Source organism: Dermochelys coriacea, chromosome 1, assembly GCF_009764565.3.
Source record: "Dermochelys coriacea isolate rDerCor1 chromosome 1, rDerCor1.pri.v4, whole genome shotgun sequence".
Classification (NCBI taxonomy): Eukaryota; Metazoa; Chordata; order Testudines; family Dermochelyidae; genus Dermochelys; species Dermochelys coriacea.
In genome coordinates, this window is record NC_050068.2 from 334643904 (window position 1) to 334662899 (window position 18996).

Genomic DNA, 18996 nt, shown 5'->3' on the forward strand with positions numbered 1-18996 from the left:
TAATTCTTGCGGTATCCCACTAGAAACACATCCGCTTGATGATGATTCTCCATTTACAATTACATTTTGAGGCCTGTCAGTTGGTCAGCTTGTAATCGATTTAATTGTGCCATGTTAATTTTATATAGTTCTAGTTTTTTAATCAAAATGTTGTGCAGTACCAAGTCAAACTTTGTGCAGTGTCTGTTACTTTTCCCTTTTCAGGGTAAAATCTATGCTTGGGGTAGGATTTGTGTTTTGAGAGAAAGAGAGAGAGAGAGAGAGAGAAAGAGAGAGAGAGATTTTATTAATTAAAGAACTGTTAACACTGCCTGCCTTCTCCAGATAAAACTATCCAAGCCTGAAGCCTTTACTTTGCTGAAGTCAGTTTGGCAGATTTTGCTTAATAAGTTACAGCTTTCCTTCTAGATCCCATTAAGTTCAAAGAAAGGTGATTATCAAAGTTTAAGTGGGAGCACAAAAGACAATTCCATGGTTCTCTTTTCTAGAAAAAAATATTCAAGAAAATGAAATGCAAACTGCGCCTCCAAAAACAAACAAAAAATCCACTAAAAAAAAACTTACCTGAATGCAACTTTAAGTTTATACAGAATGAATCACAAATGTCTCAAAATGCTGATAAATTTCCATAATTAATAATCCCAGCTGTCATTTTGCACTTATAATCAGTAGTAGTTTCCAGTCTTATTTTTTAGTTAAGAATGTAGATTAATATATTTCCAGTTTATGTTATAGGATTTATATAATTAAAAAAATACAGGACATGCAGGATGGTTGTTCCTTCTGTAACCTTAATTTATAAGTTTCTTATGTTTTTTCTGATTTTGCTCTCCAACTTCCTTAATAACATTCAGCTCTTTTAGGACCTGATGCAAAGGCCATTGAAGTCAATGGCAGATTTTTGCATTGTCTTTGAATAAGGCTTACACAGAGTTTTTCTTTTGTAGATCTCAAAGCATTTTACAAAGGAAGGTAAATATCATCAGGCATCTCATGTCAAACTGGAGGACAAAGAGTTACTTGCTTGTACTTGCCACTAAATCAGGGCAGAACCCAAAATAGAACTTCTGACGCCCAGGTTAGTACCCCGTCTACTGTCTTTCCGTAAATTTGTACAAACATAGTGTTTCTGTAAGCACAGTAACTATATAAAGTAGGGAACAGATTAACCAAATATATATCTTCTCTCTTTTTTCTTGACTATTTGCTTGTCTAATAGCTCAAACTATTGATTCCATATCAAGAAGATTCATCAGGAAAATCAGGGGAAAGCAATAGGAGCTTGGATTAGTGGGCTGTGATAGCAGACTTCACAGGAAAAACATTTCAAAACATATTAACAATGATGCAACTCACAGATTCATAAATTATAATGCCAGAAGAACCATTGTGGAATCTAGTCTGATCTCCTATAAAAAAGCAGGACCCCCTGAATTATTTACTGTTTGAACTAGAGCGGGGGTTGGCAACGTTCAGCACGCAGCCCATCAGGGTAATTTGCTGGCAGGCCACAAGATACTTTGTTTATGTTGACTGTCCGCAGGCATGGTCCCCACAGCTCCCATTGGTCGGGAATGGTGAACCATGGCCACTGGGAGCTGCGGGGGGGGCCGTGCCCGCGGATGGTCAATGTAAACCAAATGTCTCGTGGCCCGCCAGCGGATTACCCTGATGTGCCACGTGCCAAAGGTTACCGATTCTTGAACTAGAGCATATCTTTTAGTAAAAAAATCCAATGTGGATTTAAAAATTGCCTGTGGTGGAGAATCTACAAACCTTAGTAAGTTGCTCCAATGGTTAGGTTAAATAAGTTTTGATGAAGAGTTTCATACATGGAAAGGAAATTCTGCTATTTGAAAAAAAGAGGGCTGAATTCTGCATTCCTAGTACATTCAAAATTCCCTAGGAATTTTAGGTGCAGATGGAATGCAGGGTAAAGCCAACATTGCCTGCATCTCTAATGTACATTTTCTGAATGAGGAATAAACAGATGCAGCATTAGGATTCTTTAAACTTCAATAATGAGATTGTCATTGCTTTCAGATCACATATACATTACAGTCCATTACTGTAAACTTTTTAGGATGTGCCAAAGCAATTCATTCACAAAATTAACATAACTACCTGTAAAATGTTATAGTGTGTATAGAAAAATGATGCATTTTCTTGCTTGACTTTCTAAAATATTCACACTAATCTGTTTCTAATCAGCAGAACAAGGCTTTGGCAGCATATAGACTTTAGATAGACTAAAAGAAAAGGAGTACTTGTGGCACCTTAGAGACTAACAAATTTATTAGAGCATAAGCTTTCGTGAGCTACAGCTCACTTCATCAGATGCATTTGGTGGAAATTTTTTTTTCCACCAAATGCATCCGATGAAGTGAGCTGTAGCTCACGAAAGCTTATGCTCTAATAAATTTGTTAGTCTCTAAGGTGCCACAAGTACTCCTTTTCTTTTTGCGAATACAGACTAACATGGCTGCTACTCTGAAACCTTTAGATAGACTGTGTAACAAATGTTTGAATCTGATTTTGGTGTGGTCCCAGTTGAGTGGGTGTAGTTTATCTCTCTAGAGAAGATACATGTATTGTACACTATCTAATGTGTCTAATGGTATCCTCTGTTTTTTATCTCGTTAATATCAAGTAGGCTTTGCTCTGGAGTGCTTTTAATTAGAAATAATAAATTAAGGGACAATTTCTGCAGTCCTAGAAAGCAACTGGAATTTTGTCTGACAACTCAGGACAACATGATTTTGTGCTTCTAAGCAAAAAAGTGTAAAAGTTTCAAAAATGTGCAAAGAAGAGGATAATGCAGAACTGATTTTGTTTCAAGTGACAATGGTAAAGAAGCACAAAATCCTTTTCTTCTAACACTGAACAAGAAACTTTTTTAGATATCAGGAGTGCTGTCTCCAAAGCTACTCTCTCTCTCTGATTCCTTATAGAGATGTTACCTGGAAACTTCCCCAATCTCCCTCTTTCGTGGCTTTCTGCTACATTTTAAAAGAAATAATATAGGTATCCTCACAGTTATCAAAAATGCAATATTCCAGCAAATTGATAGGGGGCAGTGTCGTGATGAAGATCTCATCTTTGATGTGACACAAAACACATGACCGTATCCCACGACAATTTTCCTAAGAATACAGGTATAACCCAAGGTTAAAAGGGTGCCAAATTCCAGCACAAGGTTGCAACATTCCTTTTCGTTGAATCCTTCATGTAATATCAAAGGAATATTATTTTCCACTTCTCTTAAAATTACTGCAAGTTTAGAATAGATAGGCTATTTCTACCTCAGAAATGGCTGTGCTTCCGTTGTTGGTGATGTTTTTGGTATGAGTAATTTGAAGTGAAAGTAGTAATACAATGGAAATATTAAGAGTTACCATTAGTAGTACTCCTTTTTATGGAGCTGCTAAGCTATAACTTTTTCATTTGAAGTGATCTGATTCTCTTTTGAATAAAAAGGCAAAGCACCCCAATGGCAAGTATTCTAAAGTTTAGAAATGGTTAAATCTGGAAGATCATTTGCAATGAAATGCATCCGATGAAGTGAGCTGTAGCTCACGAAAGCTTATGCTCTAATAAATTTGTTAGTCTCTAAGGTGCCACAAGTACTCCTTTTCTTTTTGCAAATACAGACTAGCACGGCTGCTACTCTGAAACCTGTCATTTGCAATGTGTATGACTAAAATCAGATTTAAATAGGTTTACTTAGGTCAAAAGAGAAGTTTGTGTATTTCAGCACTTCAATTAAAAATCCTGGTTCAACAAAATGATAGTTCCTGACTTGGCTTTAAAGCTGAATATGCCACATTTTACTGAGTTTTATGACAGGTCATCTAACCAGATGGTAAAGTAGCTTGTGATGAAAATTCTATTCTGAATTATTAAACTTGTCATATATTGTCTGCATAAAGAAACAGAATAGATGTTTAGCTCCAGAGATGTGGCATAAAATGTAAATGGTTAGAAAAATTCCATACAAAACTCTTGGACCGATTTTCTAAAAAACAAGACAAAACAAAAATCCCCCTATCATCCCATATGCTTTCAATAGTCAAAGCAGCTCTGTAATAAATCACGCAGGCTGATTGGCTAAGACCACAGTGGCTGATAAAACAGTTTAGGCCTATAATTTTTGATATATCTAATACTTTATGAGCAAGCTGTGATACATTTATACTAGATTTTAATGTCTATTTTCTATCTAGGAAAATCCATTCTGATAATGATTTGTCTGTTTTTTTATGCCTGTTCTTGGAATGGGAAAGAGAACAACTGAGTGAAAGAGAGAGCAATAGAAGGATAGAATAAAGAAGTGGTGTTCTAAACAATTTACCTCAATCTTAGACTATGGGAGAGAAAAGAAAATGCAGGTCTTTATTCAGAACAATAATATGGACTTAACTTTGTAAAGCATTCAGATACACTGTGATGGGCACAAAATAAATGGTCAAATACCATGGTGATGGGTTTGAATAGGACAGAACTGAAAATGCACACTTAGAGAGGTAGGTAGATAAAACTTTAAAGTCATTTTGTTCAGCCCATTGGGAAGGATGCTGGATTCCTGCTTAAAAACAAATTATAATAAACCAAAATGGGAGTAATACGAAATTTAGACGGAGGTCTCAAAAGAATGGAGAATTGGTGGTGGCAGGAAGCCCCCAGACTACAAAGATGGAAACAGATTTCAAATCCTTCAAAAGAGATTTAAAATAAAAAAAGGAATTGGGTTATGTTTATGGTTTGTTAAAAGCCTTTGGGTAAGTGTTCAAAAGCACCTAAATCCCACTTTTAAAAGTGACTTATGTCCATCTTCTATTAGGTGCCTAACTTCCATTAAAATCAGTAGGAATTAGGTTCCTAAATACCTTTGAAGATCTCGGTCCCAGTTAATTAGGAGCCTAACTTCCATTGACTTTTAATGAGACTTAGGCACCAAAGTCATTTAGGTGCTTTTGAAAATTGTACATATTTCTCTATTTACAACTTCCTTTTCCCTTGTTACAAAGCCATATGACAATATATTCGTTCTTTATCTGGGATGAAAAAAAAAAACCCTGGGTTTACACTCTTGCCAGCCAGTGTTGGTGTTGAGGACCAGCCCTTCTGCTGGGCAGATGGTTCTTCAAGCACACACTAGCTTGTCGAGTGAGGTGCCAAATCCAATACTAGGGGGGCAAGAAAAAAGGAATGGACAAGAAAAGACCCTACTCTCACGTGAAATGAGCCAGAATCCCTTGGTCATGGTGCTCAGATGCACAAGCCTTTTTGGCATATGTTTGGTCAAAGCTGGGTGCCAGCACACAAATATGGTACTCTAGTGCCTGTGGCTAGGCCCTCATTCATCCTCTTATTTTCTTAATCTCGTATCTCCTTTTATGGATGAATGCTCCATGTACAGCTAAATGGCTAAAGTCTTCTTAGGCTGAGTAAGTCTTAGCCTGTTTTCTCATACAATACTAATCTTCCTGTTGCCTTATCTGATCCAAAGATTACCCTTTATTTGTTCTGCTTGGACAGAGCAATAGTCCAACCTTTCACTCTTGCTGCTTTGGTGCCATCCACACAAATGGTTATCTATTAATGGCTACAATGCTTGTTTCTACACTTCTCATTGTCCTCCAGACAAATCCCCCCCAAACTGTCAACCGTGTGCCACAAACCCAAACAGCTACAATGCATGATCTCATGAGATGCCCTAAGAATTCATTCTGTTCATTTGCCAAGTGTTATGTCTTCTGTGGTTGCTCCACTGTAGACCTCAAAGAGGTAAAAAAAAAAATCACATTAAAACATAGTCTTCTAGCGTTTCCCTTCATTATGAATATGAGAGCCCCTTAAATAACAGAAAATATATAAATATGTATACCTTTAAGAACTTTATACCCTCAGATAAATATTTTTTTAAATAACATCAAGGATAGGTTCCTTGAGCTACTGTATGACACTTTAAGAATACAGCATTTCCTGACAAAGATTTGTAAGAATGTAGACAATCTGGCTATATTTGCATTGAAAAGAAGACTTTCTCCTAGAAAAGTTAATTTGATTCTTAACATAAAACAAATTCCTGGTGAACCTAAAGTTTTTAGGAAACTTTCATACTGCTTAGTAGAAAACGGTGAGATCATTTGTCCACTGATTCGAAAACATTACAGGCTCTTAGGAGTCAGATCCTACAAACCAAGCATTTGTGGAACATCCATTGACTTCAAGGAAAATTCTGCACATGAAGAGCTTCTAGAATGGTACCTATAAGAATACGTCCCCACTGCATTTCAGAATCCACAGCAGCCAGTCTCAGAGCCCAGGTCTACAGACTCAGGCTTATGGGACTTGTGCTACAGTGCTAAAAACAGCTGTGTAAAGGCGGCCACTTGGGCTGGAGCTCAGGTTCTGAAATCCACCCCTTTCTTCAGGTTTCAGAGCCTAAGCTCAAGCCTGTCTACACAGCTGCTCTCGTGGGAGCCCTTGTCTGCGGACCCAGGCTCTGAGACTCCTGGGTTTTAAAATGCTGTGTAGATGTACCCCAAACTGCTTTTTTCCAAGATCCAGGTATGAAGGCTAAGTACCTTATGCCCCGGCATGAAAAGCTCAATCAGGACACAATCTGACTTCCATTTCAGACAATAATAAAACTCACATCGATCTCACAGTTCGAGCAGAATCAAATCTAATTAATTTTCTTAGTTTTGCCTGAGTAAAGACAGAGAACTGCAGAACCTGACTGCTAAGCTCCAATCCTACAGTTACGCTCTGTGCTGGTGGACCCCTATACCTATGCAGAGCTCACTGTGTGATCATTAAATGGTTGAAACACAGACAGAAGAAGAGTGTGTGAAAGACCCATACCCAACCGTACTTCAAGGGGCATGAGGAAGTCAGTCAAAATATTTTTTTTCTGGATCTTCCATGTCTATATAACCACTAAATATGACGTTATTTGAGCTGTGATGAATGATATTGGGAATGCATTACAATATGTTAGATTTTGCTGAACAAAAGTAACTTCAAGGATTTTACCTGAATTGGAGGGAAATCTCACCAAAATAATGTGTTGAAGTGAAGCGATATGTGTACATAGTATCTAAATATAATCCACTCATGGTAAGTACCTTTGCAAGGGGTCAGCTTTCTGATTTTGGTTCAAGATGATACAGTCTTTTAACACCCCTCCTCCTCTGGACAAACTGAGATTTGGTGTTTGAGGTAAACAATAAAAAAACATTAAAATCCACAAATTTTATGCCACTGAAATGTAAACTGAAAATGTCAAGAAAAACAGGACAACACAAAACTATCTCCAGAATGACAGGTTTCAGAATAGCAGCCATGTTAGTCTGTATCAGTAAAAAGAAAAGGAGTACTTGTGGCACCTTAGAGACTAACAAATTTATTAGACCATAAGCTTTTGTGAACTATACCTCACTGGAAAATATAGTGGGGAGATTTTATATTCACAGAGAACATGAAACAATGGGTGTTACCATACAGACTATAACAAGAGTGATCAGGAAAGATGAGTTATTACCAGAAAAACTTCAAAAACAGACTCCAAGGAGAGACTGCTGAATTGGAATTAATTTGCAAACTGGATTCAATTAACTTAGGCTTGAATAAAGACTGGGAGTAAATGTGTCATTACACAAAGTAAAACTATTTTCCCTTGTTTATTTCCCCTCCTACTGTTCTTGAAAAGTGCTGGAAATGGCCCACCTTGATTATTACTACAAAAGGTCTCCCTCCCCCTCCCCCCCCCACTCTCCTTCTGGTAATAGCTCACCTTTCCTGATCACTCTTGTTACAGTCTGTATGGTAATCACCCATTGTTTCATGTTCTCTGTGTATATAAAATCTCCCCACTATATTTTGCACTGTATGCAACCGATGAAGTGAGCTATAGCTCACAAAAGCTTATGGGCTAATAAATTTGTTAGTCTCTAAGGTGCCACATGTACTCCTTTTCTTTTTATCTCCAGAATGTTTCTTTCAAGAAAGATATCAAACCAAATCATTCTCCTTATCTTCACATCTCATCATAAGTACCCCCTGACACATGTCTCCTCACCCTTCCTCTAGAGTCAGGTGTTCCCTCCATTCTCTCTATTCTATTCTCACTCACAATATTTGCCCTTCTCCTCCACTGGTAGTTGGTCCTTTGTTCGTGGGGTCCTTGTTAGCTTTGTGAATCAGCCTGCCCACCTCTCTATCTCACTGACAATCTCTTTCAAGAAAAGCTCAAAAATCATCTCATTTATGCTTTCCACAAGCACTAGCTGCTGGCCTGTTTCTTGTACCTGTTATTCTTATCAACACTTCTCCTTATCTACTGTCCCCATCTCATCTAACATCTTTGTACTGTAAGGTTGGCAAGCTATGATATCCTACACTATGTCCAAGAACACCACGTTATAAAATAAATACGTATTGGATTGCATTGTATTTTAGTTTCAAAGGTCTCGATCCTGCAACGAGATCCTCATGGACAGCAGTCAATGTTCTGTTGTGGCCTGGTAATGTGCCAACATGAATTGTTTTGTAGGACTGGGGCCAAGTTCTGTTACTGCAATGTTCAGCGTAAAATACATTCTTCTACTCATAAGCACCTTGTTTGTCTGGTTTACAAGAAGAGACTATTGCAAACCCCCTGCATTTGGCATCTTAAGAAAAGTTATAGGTTGCATACACAACAAAAGCCCTCAGTTATAATACCATTAGGCCTAATAGCATTTCCTAAGTTTCCTGTTGTCAAAATTAAGTCTTTGAAGCTCGCAGTGCAAACTGTCATTTTGGGATACACGGTTCATTTGTGTAAATATTTTGAGCTGTATACATATTTTTGCTTTGAAAGAAAAGAAAACTGACGTTACCATTAATATTAAGTGACAATCAATTATGTTTGTAGAACAGCACATGTAATATAACATCTGCTCACTCGTCTGAGATACACTTGCTCAAATTAACACTGTCTGGAATGTAATATTAATGTGGGCACCACTGATAGAAGTAAGTCTGACATGCCAAAGGCTGTAAAGAAATACTGATAACACCTAGGAGAGCTGACGAAAGAGACTCAGAAAGACAGTTTGATAGCACTTTAAAGATTGAGACATAAAGTTCATTACCAATTAAAGTTGAGATGAAGGAGGAGCTGGGATCAAAAGGACACCTGCCTCGTCCTCTCTCAAATTTGTGCCAGTCCAGTTGAAATAGGTGATCCTTTAAAGAAAGTCACAGAAAACAGCATAAATACTACATTAAAATAAAAGAATAAAAGATTAGCTGTAATATGCTTGATATCTCTGAACTGAATTGACTTTTTCTGTGTGGAGAAAATAAGGTTACCATTGTTCACTAATAAATTTGTTATAAAGACTCTTTGATTTCCACAAAACCACCTTTGCATGCATACTACACTGCAACATTTACTGAAATATGCATGTATTAGAGTCAGTGATTCATTTGTATGGGCATAGTGAGGGGAAATTTCCCTCTCTCTTCTAAAATTATCTAAATATTCAATAACTATCTAGCAAAGAAATGCATTTGTCCTCTCTAGATAGGATGGCATAATAAATGGAGCATAAATGTGAGGCTACTGTGTGTCTTCTTTGTACTAGAAAGTTTTAGGAATGAATCTTTGATTAAAACGTTCAGAACATGTGATGTGATTTATGTTGCAGACGTACTCCAAAATTACTCTTGGAAAAGAAGAAAATATTTTAAAAACTATGTATTTATTTATGAAGTTTTAACAAATCTTTGTCATGTAAATATCAGAGCCAAAACAATGTTCATTACAACAGTGAGCTTTTGCTTAGAGAAACATTAAACAGTAATATGATCCTCAGCTCATTTAATAGGGTGTTACCTTTATTACAGAGTGAGCACCTTTACGTTACCCAAGACATGCTGTTTTTGGTGATTTTATAAATTGAGTGAAATCTCTGATTACACATATTTAACAAACTAGGCGTGTCTATCAAATGTTAATATTCAAAATAATTGGACAGGTGTGCTGGTTTTTGGTGGGTGAGTGTATTTTGTCTGAGTGTTGAACAAATGGTAGATAAATATCTAAGTATCTAGTTGTCCTCTGTCTCTTTTACGGGTATGTGATTAGTGCGTTAATTGGATACCTTTTTAAAAAAATTATGTATTATTAAAATTTTCTCCTCCAAAAATAAGGGGGGAGAGGAGGAGAAAGTACTGTTATGACAATTAGATTGCCAAAATATACATAGTACAATAATCAAGAATTTGCATTATAAATATATATGATACCATGTATTTCAGCAATGCCAGTTCTGTGTTACAGATTCACTCATCAAACGAGTATATGAAACCATATTATTTATTTCAGCATACTGTATAAATTCAGGTTTCAGAGTAGCAGCTGTGTTAGTCTGTATCTGCAAAAGAAAAGGAGTACTTGTGGCACCTTAGAGACTAACAAATTTATTTGAGCATAAACTTTCGTGAGCAACAGCTCACAATGCATCCGATGAAAGCTTATGCTCAAATAAATTTGTTAGTCTCTCAGGTGCCACAAGTACTCCTTTTCTTTTTGTATAAATTCAATCCTTCTGCTTGATGAACCGATCTCAATTTTAGGTTGGTGGTAAACATGTATGTCAGATGTTTGGGTAGATGTAAAACCACCCAAAAAAGGGAGCTAAAGAAGTAAAGGTTTTTAAGAGGGACAGCAAGATAAAAGAACGGGAGGGCAGAAAACAGAGCGGTGGGGGGAGGAGAGGGAAGAGAGAGGGTAATGAGAGTGACATTTTGGTTCTCATCAACTAGAGATTAATCAAGACCAGTACAGAGTTAGACTGAATCTTTTCAAATTTGTCTAAAGCCCATCTTCTCTGAAACGTTACTCACTCTGTAGTTGCCAGCCAGCCAGGTCTCTCTGCCAAGCTTCTATCCCTGGAAGCAATCTGCTCTTCCATCAAAGCAATATAAGCCATTTGTCTACAAGCAGTGCACTATAGAAACAAGCATTCCAAGAGCTAGAGAGTTTCTAAGATGTTGGGATATATTCCAAAACAGAGTTCTGGAAAGCAATTTCTAAGACTGTACCCGTCATCATATTAATCCTCCTATCTACTTCTAGCCTGAAAGACTGGATCCTGGGACCATCCCAAAACACATGAGCCAGCATGGCTCCAGGAGATCCACATCTCCAGAAGCAGTCTGTGTTGGGAAAACCCAAGCACTGTAACTTATGAGGAGACCAATGTGAATGAAATATAATTTTCTGCTGGATCAGCCTTAATCATATATCAACAAAAGAATTTTTAATGTATTGCAAGTCATTTCCCCATTGGCTAGGGCTCAGGTTTATATACTATTTTTTGTTCCAGGCCCAGCACAGATAATCTAAATTAGATTATAAATTATAAATTAGATGCATCCGATGAAGTGAAATGTAGCTCTCGAAAACTTATGCTCAAATAAATTTGTTAGTCTCTAAGGTGCCACAAGTACTTCTTTACTTTTTGCTAAATTAGGGAGAGTCACTTGGGCCAGGAACTCTTAAGAGGCTACAACTGGTCTAGAAAACCTCTTCACAACAACAGAAACTCTGGATTTCTGGCAGTTCCACTGCCTGTGGATTGAATATGTCCTTCAAAAGATGTTTAAGCTTCAGGAAATACCATTTGCACCAGGTAGATTATACGGTTGAAGTGTTTGCAATGGAAGGAATAGATCCTCTGAGGTCAATTGAGACCCCTAACATTTCCCCTTATCCAGCTTTTTTCTCCACATTTATCATTTATTGTCCATTTTCAATTAGTTGCCCCAGAAGAAAATATTTTTTTTACATTGAACATCGCCCATCCAACTAGGTTTATTTTAGGGCTGTTGATTAATCGTACTTAACTCGTGATTAACTCAAAAAAAATTAATCATGATTACAAAAATTAATCAAGATTAATCACATTTTTAATCACACTGTTAAACAATATACCACCAATTGAAATTTATTAAATATATTTCTATGTTTTTCCACATTTTCAGATATATTGATTTGAATTACAACACAGAATATAAAGTGTACAGTGCTAACTTTATATTATTATTTGTATTACAAATATTATCACTGTAAAAAGAAACAAAAGAAATAGCATTTTTCAATTCACCTCATACAAGTACTGTAGTGCAATCTCTTTATCATGAAAGTGCAACTTCTAAATGCAGAATTGTTTTGTTACATAACTGCACTCAAAAAAAAAACAATGTAAAACTTCAGAGCCCACTAGTCCACTCAGTTCTAGTTCTTGTTCAGCCAATCGCTAAGACACAGACAAGTTTGTTTACATTTACGGGAGATAATGCTACCAGCTCCTTATTTACAATTTACAATGCAAAGAAGGTACCTGTGACGGTGCCCCCTATAAGGCTTTATGGAATTATGCTTATGAATGTATATATGACATAACAAGAATATGTTTTATGCTTCATATGCCATGTAACATATCTCTGTAAAGTTTATGATCTAGTGAATCTATTAATCCTATTTGTATGCATGTATCATTTTTGTATTCAAAGTTATGAATATTGGCTGTGTATTGGCTTGATTTTTAAGTAGTTTTTGTAAAGCATTTGGTCAGCTTCTTGAGAAAGGTTTCAGAGTAGCAGTCGTGTTAGTCTGTATCCGCAAAAAGAACAGGAGTACTTGTGGCACCTTAGAGACTAACAAATTTATTTGAGCATCAGCTTTCGTGGGCTACAGCCCACTTCATCAGATGCATAGAATGGAACATATAGTAAGAAGATATATATACGGACAGAGAACATGAAAAGGTGGAAGTTGCCATACCGACTCTAAGAGATGAGCTATTATCAGCAGAAGAAAAAAAACTTTATGTAGCGATAATCAAGATGGCCCATTTCAGACAGTTGACAAGAAGGTGTGAGGATACTTAACATGGGGAAATAGATTCAATATGTGTAATGATCCAGCCACTCCCAATCTCTATTCAAGCCCAGGTTAATGGTATCTAGTTTGCAAATTAATTTCAGTTCAGCAATTTCTCGTTGGAGTCTGTTTTTGAAGCTTTTCTGTTGCAAAATTGCCACCTTTAAGTCTGTTACTGAGTGACCAGAGAGGTTGAAGTGTTCTTCTACTGGTTTTTGAATGTTATGATTCCTGATGTCAGATTTCATAGTAGCAGCCGTGTTAGTCTGTATTCGCAAAAAGAAAAGGAGTACTTGTGGCACCTTAGAGACTAACAAATTTCTTAGAGCATAAGCTTTCGTGAGCTAAAGCTCACTTCATCGGATGCATTTGGTGGAAAAAACAGAGGGGAGACTGATATACAAACACAGAGAACATGAAACATGGGTTTATCATACACACCATAAGGAGAGTGATCACTTAAGATAAGCCATCAGCAGCAGCGGGGGGGGGAAGGAGGAAAACCTTTCATGGTGACAAGCAAGGTAGGCTAATTCCAGCAGTTAACAAGAATATCTGAGGAACAGTGGGGGGTGGGGTGGGGGGGGAGAAATAACATGGGGAAATAGTTTTACTTTGTGTAATGACTCATCCATTCCCAGTCTCTATTCAAGCCTAAGTTAATTGTATCCAGTTTGCAAATTAATTCCAATTCAGCAGTCTCTCATTGGATTCTGTTTTTGAAGCTTTTTTGTTGAAGGATAGCCACTCTTAGGTCTGTAATCGAGTGACCAGAGAGATTGAAGTGTTCTCCAACTGGTTTTTGAATGTTATAATTCTTGACGTCTGACTTGTGTCCATTCATTCTTTTACGTAGAGACTGTCCAGTTTGGCCAATGTACATGGCAGAGGGGCATTGCTGGCACATGATGGCATATATCACATTGGTAGATGTGCAGGTGAAGGAGCCTCTGATAGTGTGGCTGATGTGATTAGGCCCTATGATGGTATCCCCTGAATAGATATGTGGACAGAGTTGGCAACGGGCTTTGTTGCAAGGATAGGTTCCTGGGTTAGTGGTTCTGTTGTGTGGTGTGTGGTTGCTGGTGAGTATTTGCTTCAGATTCAGGGGCTGTCTGTAAGCAAGTACTGGCCTGTCTCCCAAGATCTGTGAGAATGATGGGTCGTCCTTCAGGATAGGTTGTAGATCCTTGATGATGCGTTGGAGAGGTTTTAGTTGGAGGCTGAAGGTGATGGCTAGTGGCGTTCTGTTATTTTCTTTGTTGGGCCTGTCTTGTAGTAGGTGACTTCTGGGTACTCTTCTGGCTCTGTCAATCTGTTTCTTCACTTCAGCAGGTGGGTATTGTAGTTGTAGGAATGTATGATAGAGATCTTGTAGGTGTTTGTCTCTGTCTGAGGGGTTGGAGCAAATGCGGTTATATCGTAGAGCTTGGCTGTAGACAATGGATCGAGTGGTATGATCTGGATGAAAGCTAGAGGCATGTAGGTAGGAATAGCGGTCAGTAGGTTTCCGATATAGGGTGGTGTTTATGTGACCATCGCTTATTAGCACCGTCGTGTCCAGGAAGTGGATCTCTTGTGTGGACTGGTCCAGGCTGAGGTTGATGGTGGGATGGAAATTGTTGAAATCATGGTGGAATTCCTCAAGGGCTTCTTTTCCATGGGTCCAGATGATGAAGATGTCATCAATGTAGTGCAAGTAGAGTAGGGGCATTAGGGGACGAGAGCTGAGGAAGCGTTCTTCTAAGTCAGCCATAAAAATGTTGGCATACTGTGGGGACATGCGGGTACCCATCGCAGTGCCGACTGAAGGTAAAAATCCATTACAATCTACATACCACACAGACTATGCTGAGAGCTTGTGCCACACACTCTCAAAGAAATTGCAGAACCACCTGATCAACATCCTCTACGGCAAACAGGGAAAGATTAAGAATGAGCTCTCAAAACTGGATACTCTCATAAAGAACCAACCTTCCACACAAACTTCCTCGTGGCTGGACTTTACAAAAACTAGACAAGCCATTTACAACACACACTTTGCTTCTCTACAAAAGAAAAAGGACACTAAGCTATCTAAACTACTACATGCCATAAGGGGCCACAACAATGGTTCCCGTAACCCACCCAGCAATCCCAGCAATATTGTTAATCTATCCAACTCTACTCTTAGCCCAGCAGAAGAATCTGTCCTATCTCGGGGCCTCTCCTTTTGCCCCTCCACCCCCACGAACATGATACAGTTCTGTGGTGACCTAGAATCCTATTTTCGACGTCTCAGACTAAAGGAATATTTCCAACACACCTCTGACCAACATATTAACCCACAGAGACCTTCCTACCAACACTACAAAAAGAAGGATTCTGGGTGGACTCCTCCTGAAGGTCGAAACAGCAGCCTGGATTTCTACATAGAGTGCTTCCGCCGATATACACGAGCTGAAATTGTGGAAAAGCAGCATCGCTTACCCCATAACCTCAGCCATGCAGAACACAATGCCATCCACAGCCTCAGAAACAACTCTGACATCATAATCAAAAAGGCTGACAAAGGAGGTGCTGTCGTCATCATGAATAGGTCGGAGTATGAACAAGAGGCTACTAGGCAGCTCTCCAACACCACTTTCTACAAGCCATTACCCTCTGATCCCACTGAGAGTTACCAAAAGAAACTACAGCATTTGCTCAAGAAATTCCCTGAAAAAGTACAAGAACAAATACACACACACATCCCTAGAACCCCGACCTGGGGTATTCTATCTGCTACCCAAGATCCATAAACCTGGAAATCCTGGACGCCCCATCATCTCAGGCATTAGCACCCTGACAGCAGGATTGTTTGGCTATGTAGACTCCCTCCTCAGGCCCTTCGTTACCAGCACTCCCAGCCATCTTCGAGACACCACTGACTTCCTGAGGAAACTATAGTCCATTGGTGATCTTCCTAAAAACACCATCCTAGCCACTATGGATGTAGAAGCCCTCTACACCAACATTCCACACAAAGATGGACTACAAGCCGTCAGGAACAGTATCCCCGATACTGTCACGGCTAACCTGGTGGCTGAACTTTGTGACTTTCTCCTCACTCATAACTATTTCACATTTGGGGACAATGTATACCTTCAAATCAGCGGCACTGCGATGGGTACCCGCATGTCCCCACAGTATGCCAACATTTTTATGGCTGACTTAGAAGAACGCTTCCTCAGCTCTCGTCCCCTAATGCCCCTACTCTACTTGCGCTACATTGATGACATCTTCATCATCTGGACCCATGGAAAAGAAGCCCTTGAGGAATTCCACCATGATTTCAACAATTTCCATCCCACCATCAACCTCAGCCTGGACCAGTCCACACAAGAGATCCACTTCCTGGACACGACGGTGCTAATAAGCGATGGTCACATAAACACCACCCTATATCGGAAACCTACTGACCGCTATTCCTACCTACATGCCTCTAGCTTTCATCCAGATCATACCACTCGATCCATTGTCTACAGCCAAGCTCTACGATATAACCGCATTTGCTCCAACCCCTCAGACAGAGACAAACACCTACAAGATCTCTATCATGCATTCCTACAACTACAATACCCACCTGCTGAAGTGAAGAAACAGATTGACAGAGCCAGAAGAGTACCCAGAAGTCACCTACTACAAGACAGGCCCAACAAAGAAAATAACAGAACGCCACTAGCCATCACCTTCAGCCCCCAACTAAAACCTCTCCAACGCATCATCAAGGATCTACAACCTATCCTGAAGGACGACCCATCATTCTCACAGATCTTGGGAGACAGGCCAGTACTTGCTTACAGACAGCCCCCGAATCTGAAGCAAATACTCACCAGCAACCACACACCACACAACAGAACCACTAACCCAGGAACCTATCCTTGCAACAAAGCCCGTTGCCAACTCTGTCCACATATCTGTTCAGGGGATACCATCATAGGGCCTAATCACATCAGCCACACTATCAGAGGCTCCTTCACCTGCGCATCTACCAATGTGATATATGCCATCATGTGCCAGCAATGCCCCTCTGCCATGTACATTGGCCAAACTGGACAGTCTCTACGTAAAAGAATGAATGGACACAAGTCAGACGTCAAGAATTATAACATTCAAAAACCAGTTGGAGAACACTTCAATCTCTCTGGTCACTCGATTACAGACCTAAGAGTGGCTATCCTTCAACAAAAAAGCTTCAAAAACAGACTCCAACGAGAGACTGCTGAATTGGAATTAATTTGCAAACTGGATACAATTAACTTAGGCTTGAATAGAGACTGGGAATGGATGAGTCATTACACAAAATAAAACTATTTCCCCATGGTATTTCTCCCCCCCACCCCACCCCCCACTGTTCCTCAGATATTCTTGTTAACTGCTGGAATTAGCCTACCTTGCTTGTCACCAAGAAAGGTTTTCCTCCCCCCCCCCCCCCGCTGCTGCTGATGGCTTATCTTAAGTGATCACTCTCCTTACAGTATGTATGATAAACCCATTGTTTCATGTTCTCTGTGTGTGTATATCAATCTCCTCTCTGTTTTTTCCACCAAATGCATCCGATGAAGTGAGCTGTAGCTCATGAAAGCTTATGCTCTAATAAATTTGTCAGTCTCTAAGATGCCACAAGTACTCCTTTTCTTTTTGATGTCAGATTTGTGTCCATTTATTCTTTTGTGTAGAGACTGTCTGGCTTGGCCAATGTACATGGCAGAGGGGCATTGCTGGCACATGATGGCATATATCACATTGGTAGATGTGCAGGTGAATGACCCCTGATGGCGTGGCTGATGTGATTAGGTCCTATGATTGTGTCATTTGAATAGATATGTGGACAGAGTTGGCATCGGGCTTTGTAGAAAGGATAGGTTCCTGGGTTAGTGTTTTTGTTGTGTGGTTGCTGGTGAGTATTTACTTCAGGTTGGGGGGCTGTCTGTAAGCGAGGATCGGTCTGTCTCCCAAGATCTGTGAGAGTGAGAGATTGTCTTTCAGGATAGGTTGTAGATCTTTGATGATGTGCTGGAGAGGCTTTAGTTGGGGGCTGAAGGTGACGGTGAGTGGCGTTCTGTTATTTTCTTTGTTGGGCCTGTCCTGTAGTAGGTGACTTCTGCGTACTCTTCTGGCTCTGTCAATCTGTTTCTTCACTTCAGCAGGTGGGTATTGTAGTTTTAAGAATGCTTGATATAGATCTTGTTGGTGTTTGTCTCTGTCTGAGGGATTAGAGCAAATGCGGTTGTATCGAAGAGCTTGGCTGTAGACAATGGATCGTGTGGTGTGGTCTAGATGGAAGCTGGAGGCATGTAGGAAAGAATAGCAGTCTGTAGGTTTCTGGTATAAGGGTGGTGTTTATGTCACCATCACTTATTAGCACAGTAGTTTTTCTTGTCAGCTGTCTGAAATAGGCCATCTTGATTATCACTACAAAAGTCTTTTTCTCCTGCTGATAATAGCTCATCTTAATTAATTAACCTCTTAGAGTTGTTATGACAACTTCCACCTTTTCATGTATCTCTTTACTGTATGTTCCATTCTATGCATCTGATGAAGTGGGCTGTAGCCCAAGAAAGCTTATGCTCAAATAAATTTGTTAGTCTCTAAGGTGTCACTAGTACTCCTGTTCTTCTTGAGAAAGTAATGTGCAAATTAAGTGCCCAATCAAGAAGCACTTAAGAGACAATGGATCTTGGCATGCTCCAATCCACATAAGAAGTCTATTTGAGGACGTTCAAGGTAGCATGTTACCCATGGCTGCTACCTGTAAGTTCTGAGTCATGCATGGACAAGGGACTGGGCCGTGTGACTCCAAAACTCCATATTGTAGCTGGGATTCTTCACAGGGGAAGTGAGGGATGTTCACCCACCAGATAAAGTCTATTTAAACCCTGGGGAGACCCCTCCATTTTGTCTTCAGCTGGCTAAGGAGATAGCCTCTCCACCCCCAAGGATACCTGAAAGAAACTGGAACAAAGGACAGTAACTACAGGGCTGTGAGTGATTGCTGGACCCAGACTAGAAGGAGACTAATCTCTAAAAGG

The 18996-nt window shown here is 39.4% G+C and overlaps 1 protein-coding gene across 1 annotated transcript in view; it reads right to left on the minus strand.

The window, feature by feature from the left end:
- SEMA3E (semaphorin 3E) overlaps positions 1–18996 on the minus strand; it is a 241742-nt gene that overhangs the window by 47659 nt on the left and 175087 nt on the right. The window contains exon 5 of the mRNA XM_038409046.2: positions 9144–9237. Coding sequence (XP_038264974.2) covers positions 9144–9237 — 94 coding nt within the window. The remainder of the gene's footprint in view (positions 1–9143; positions 9238–18996) is intronic.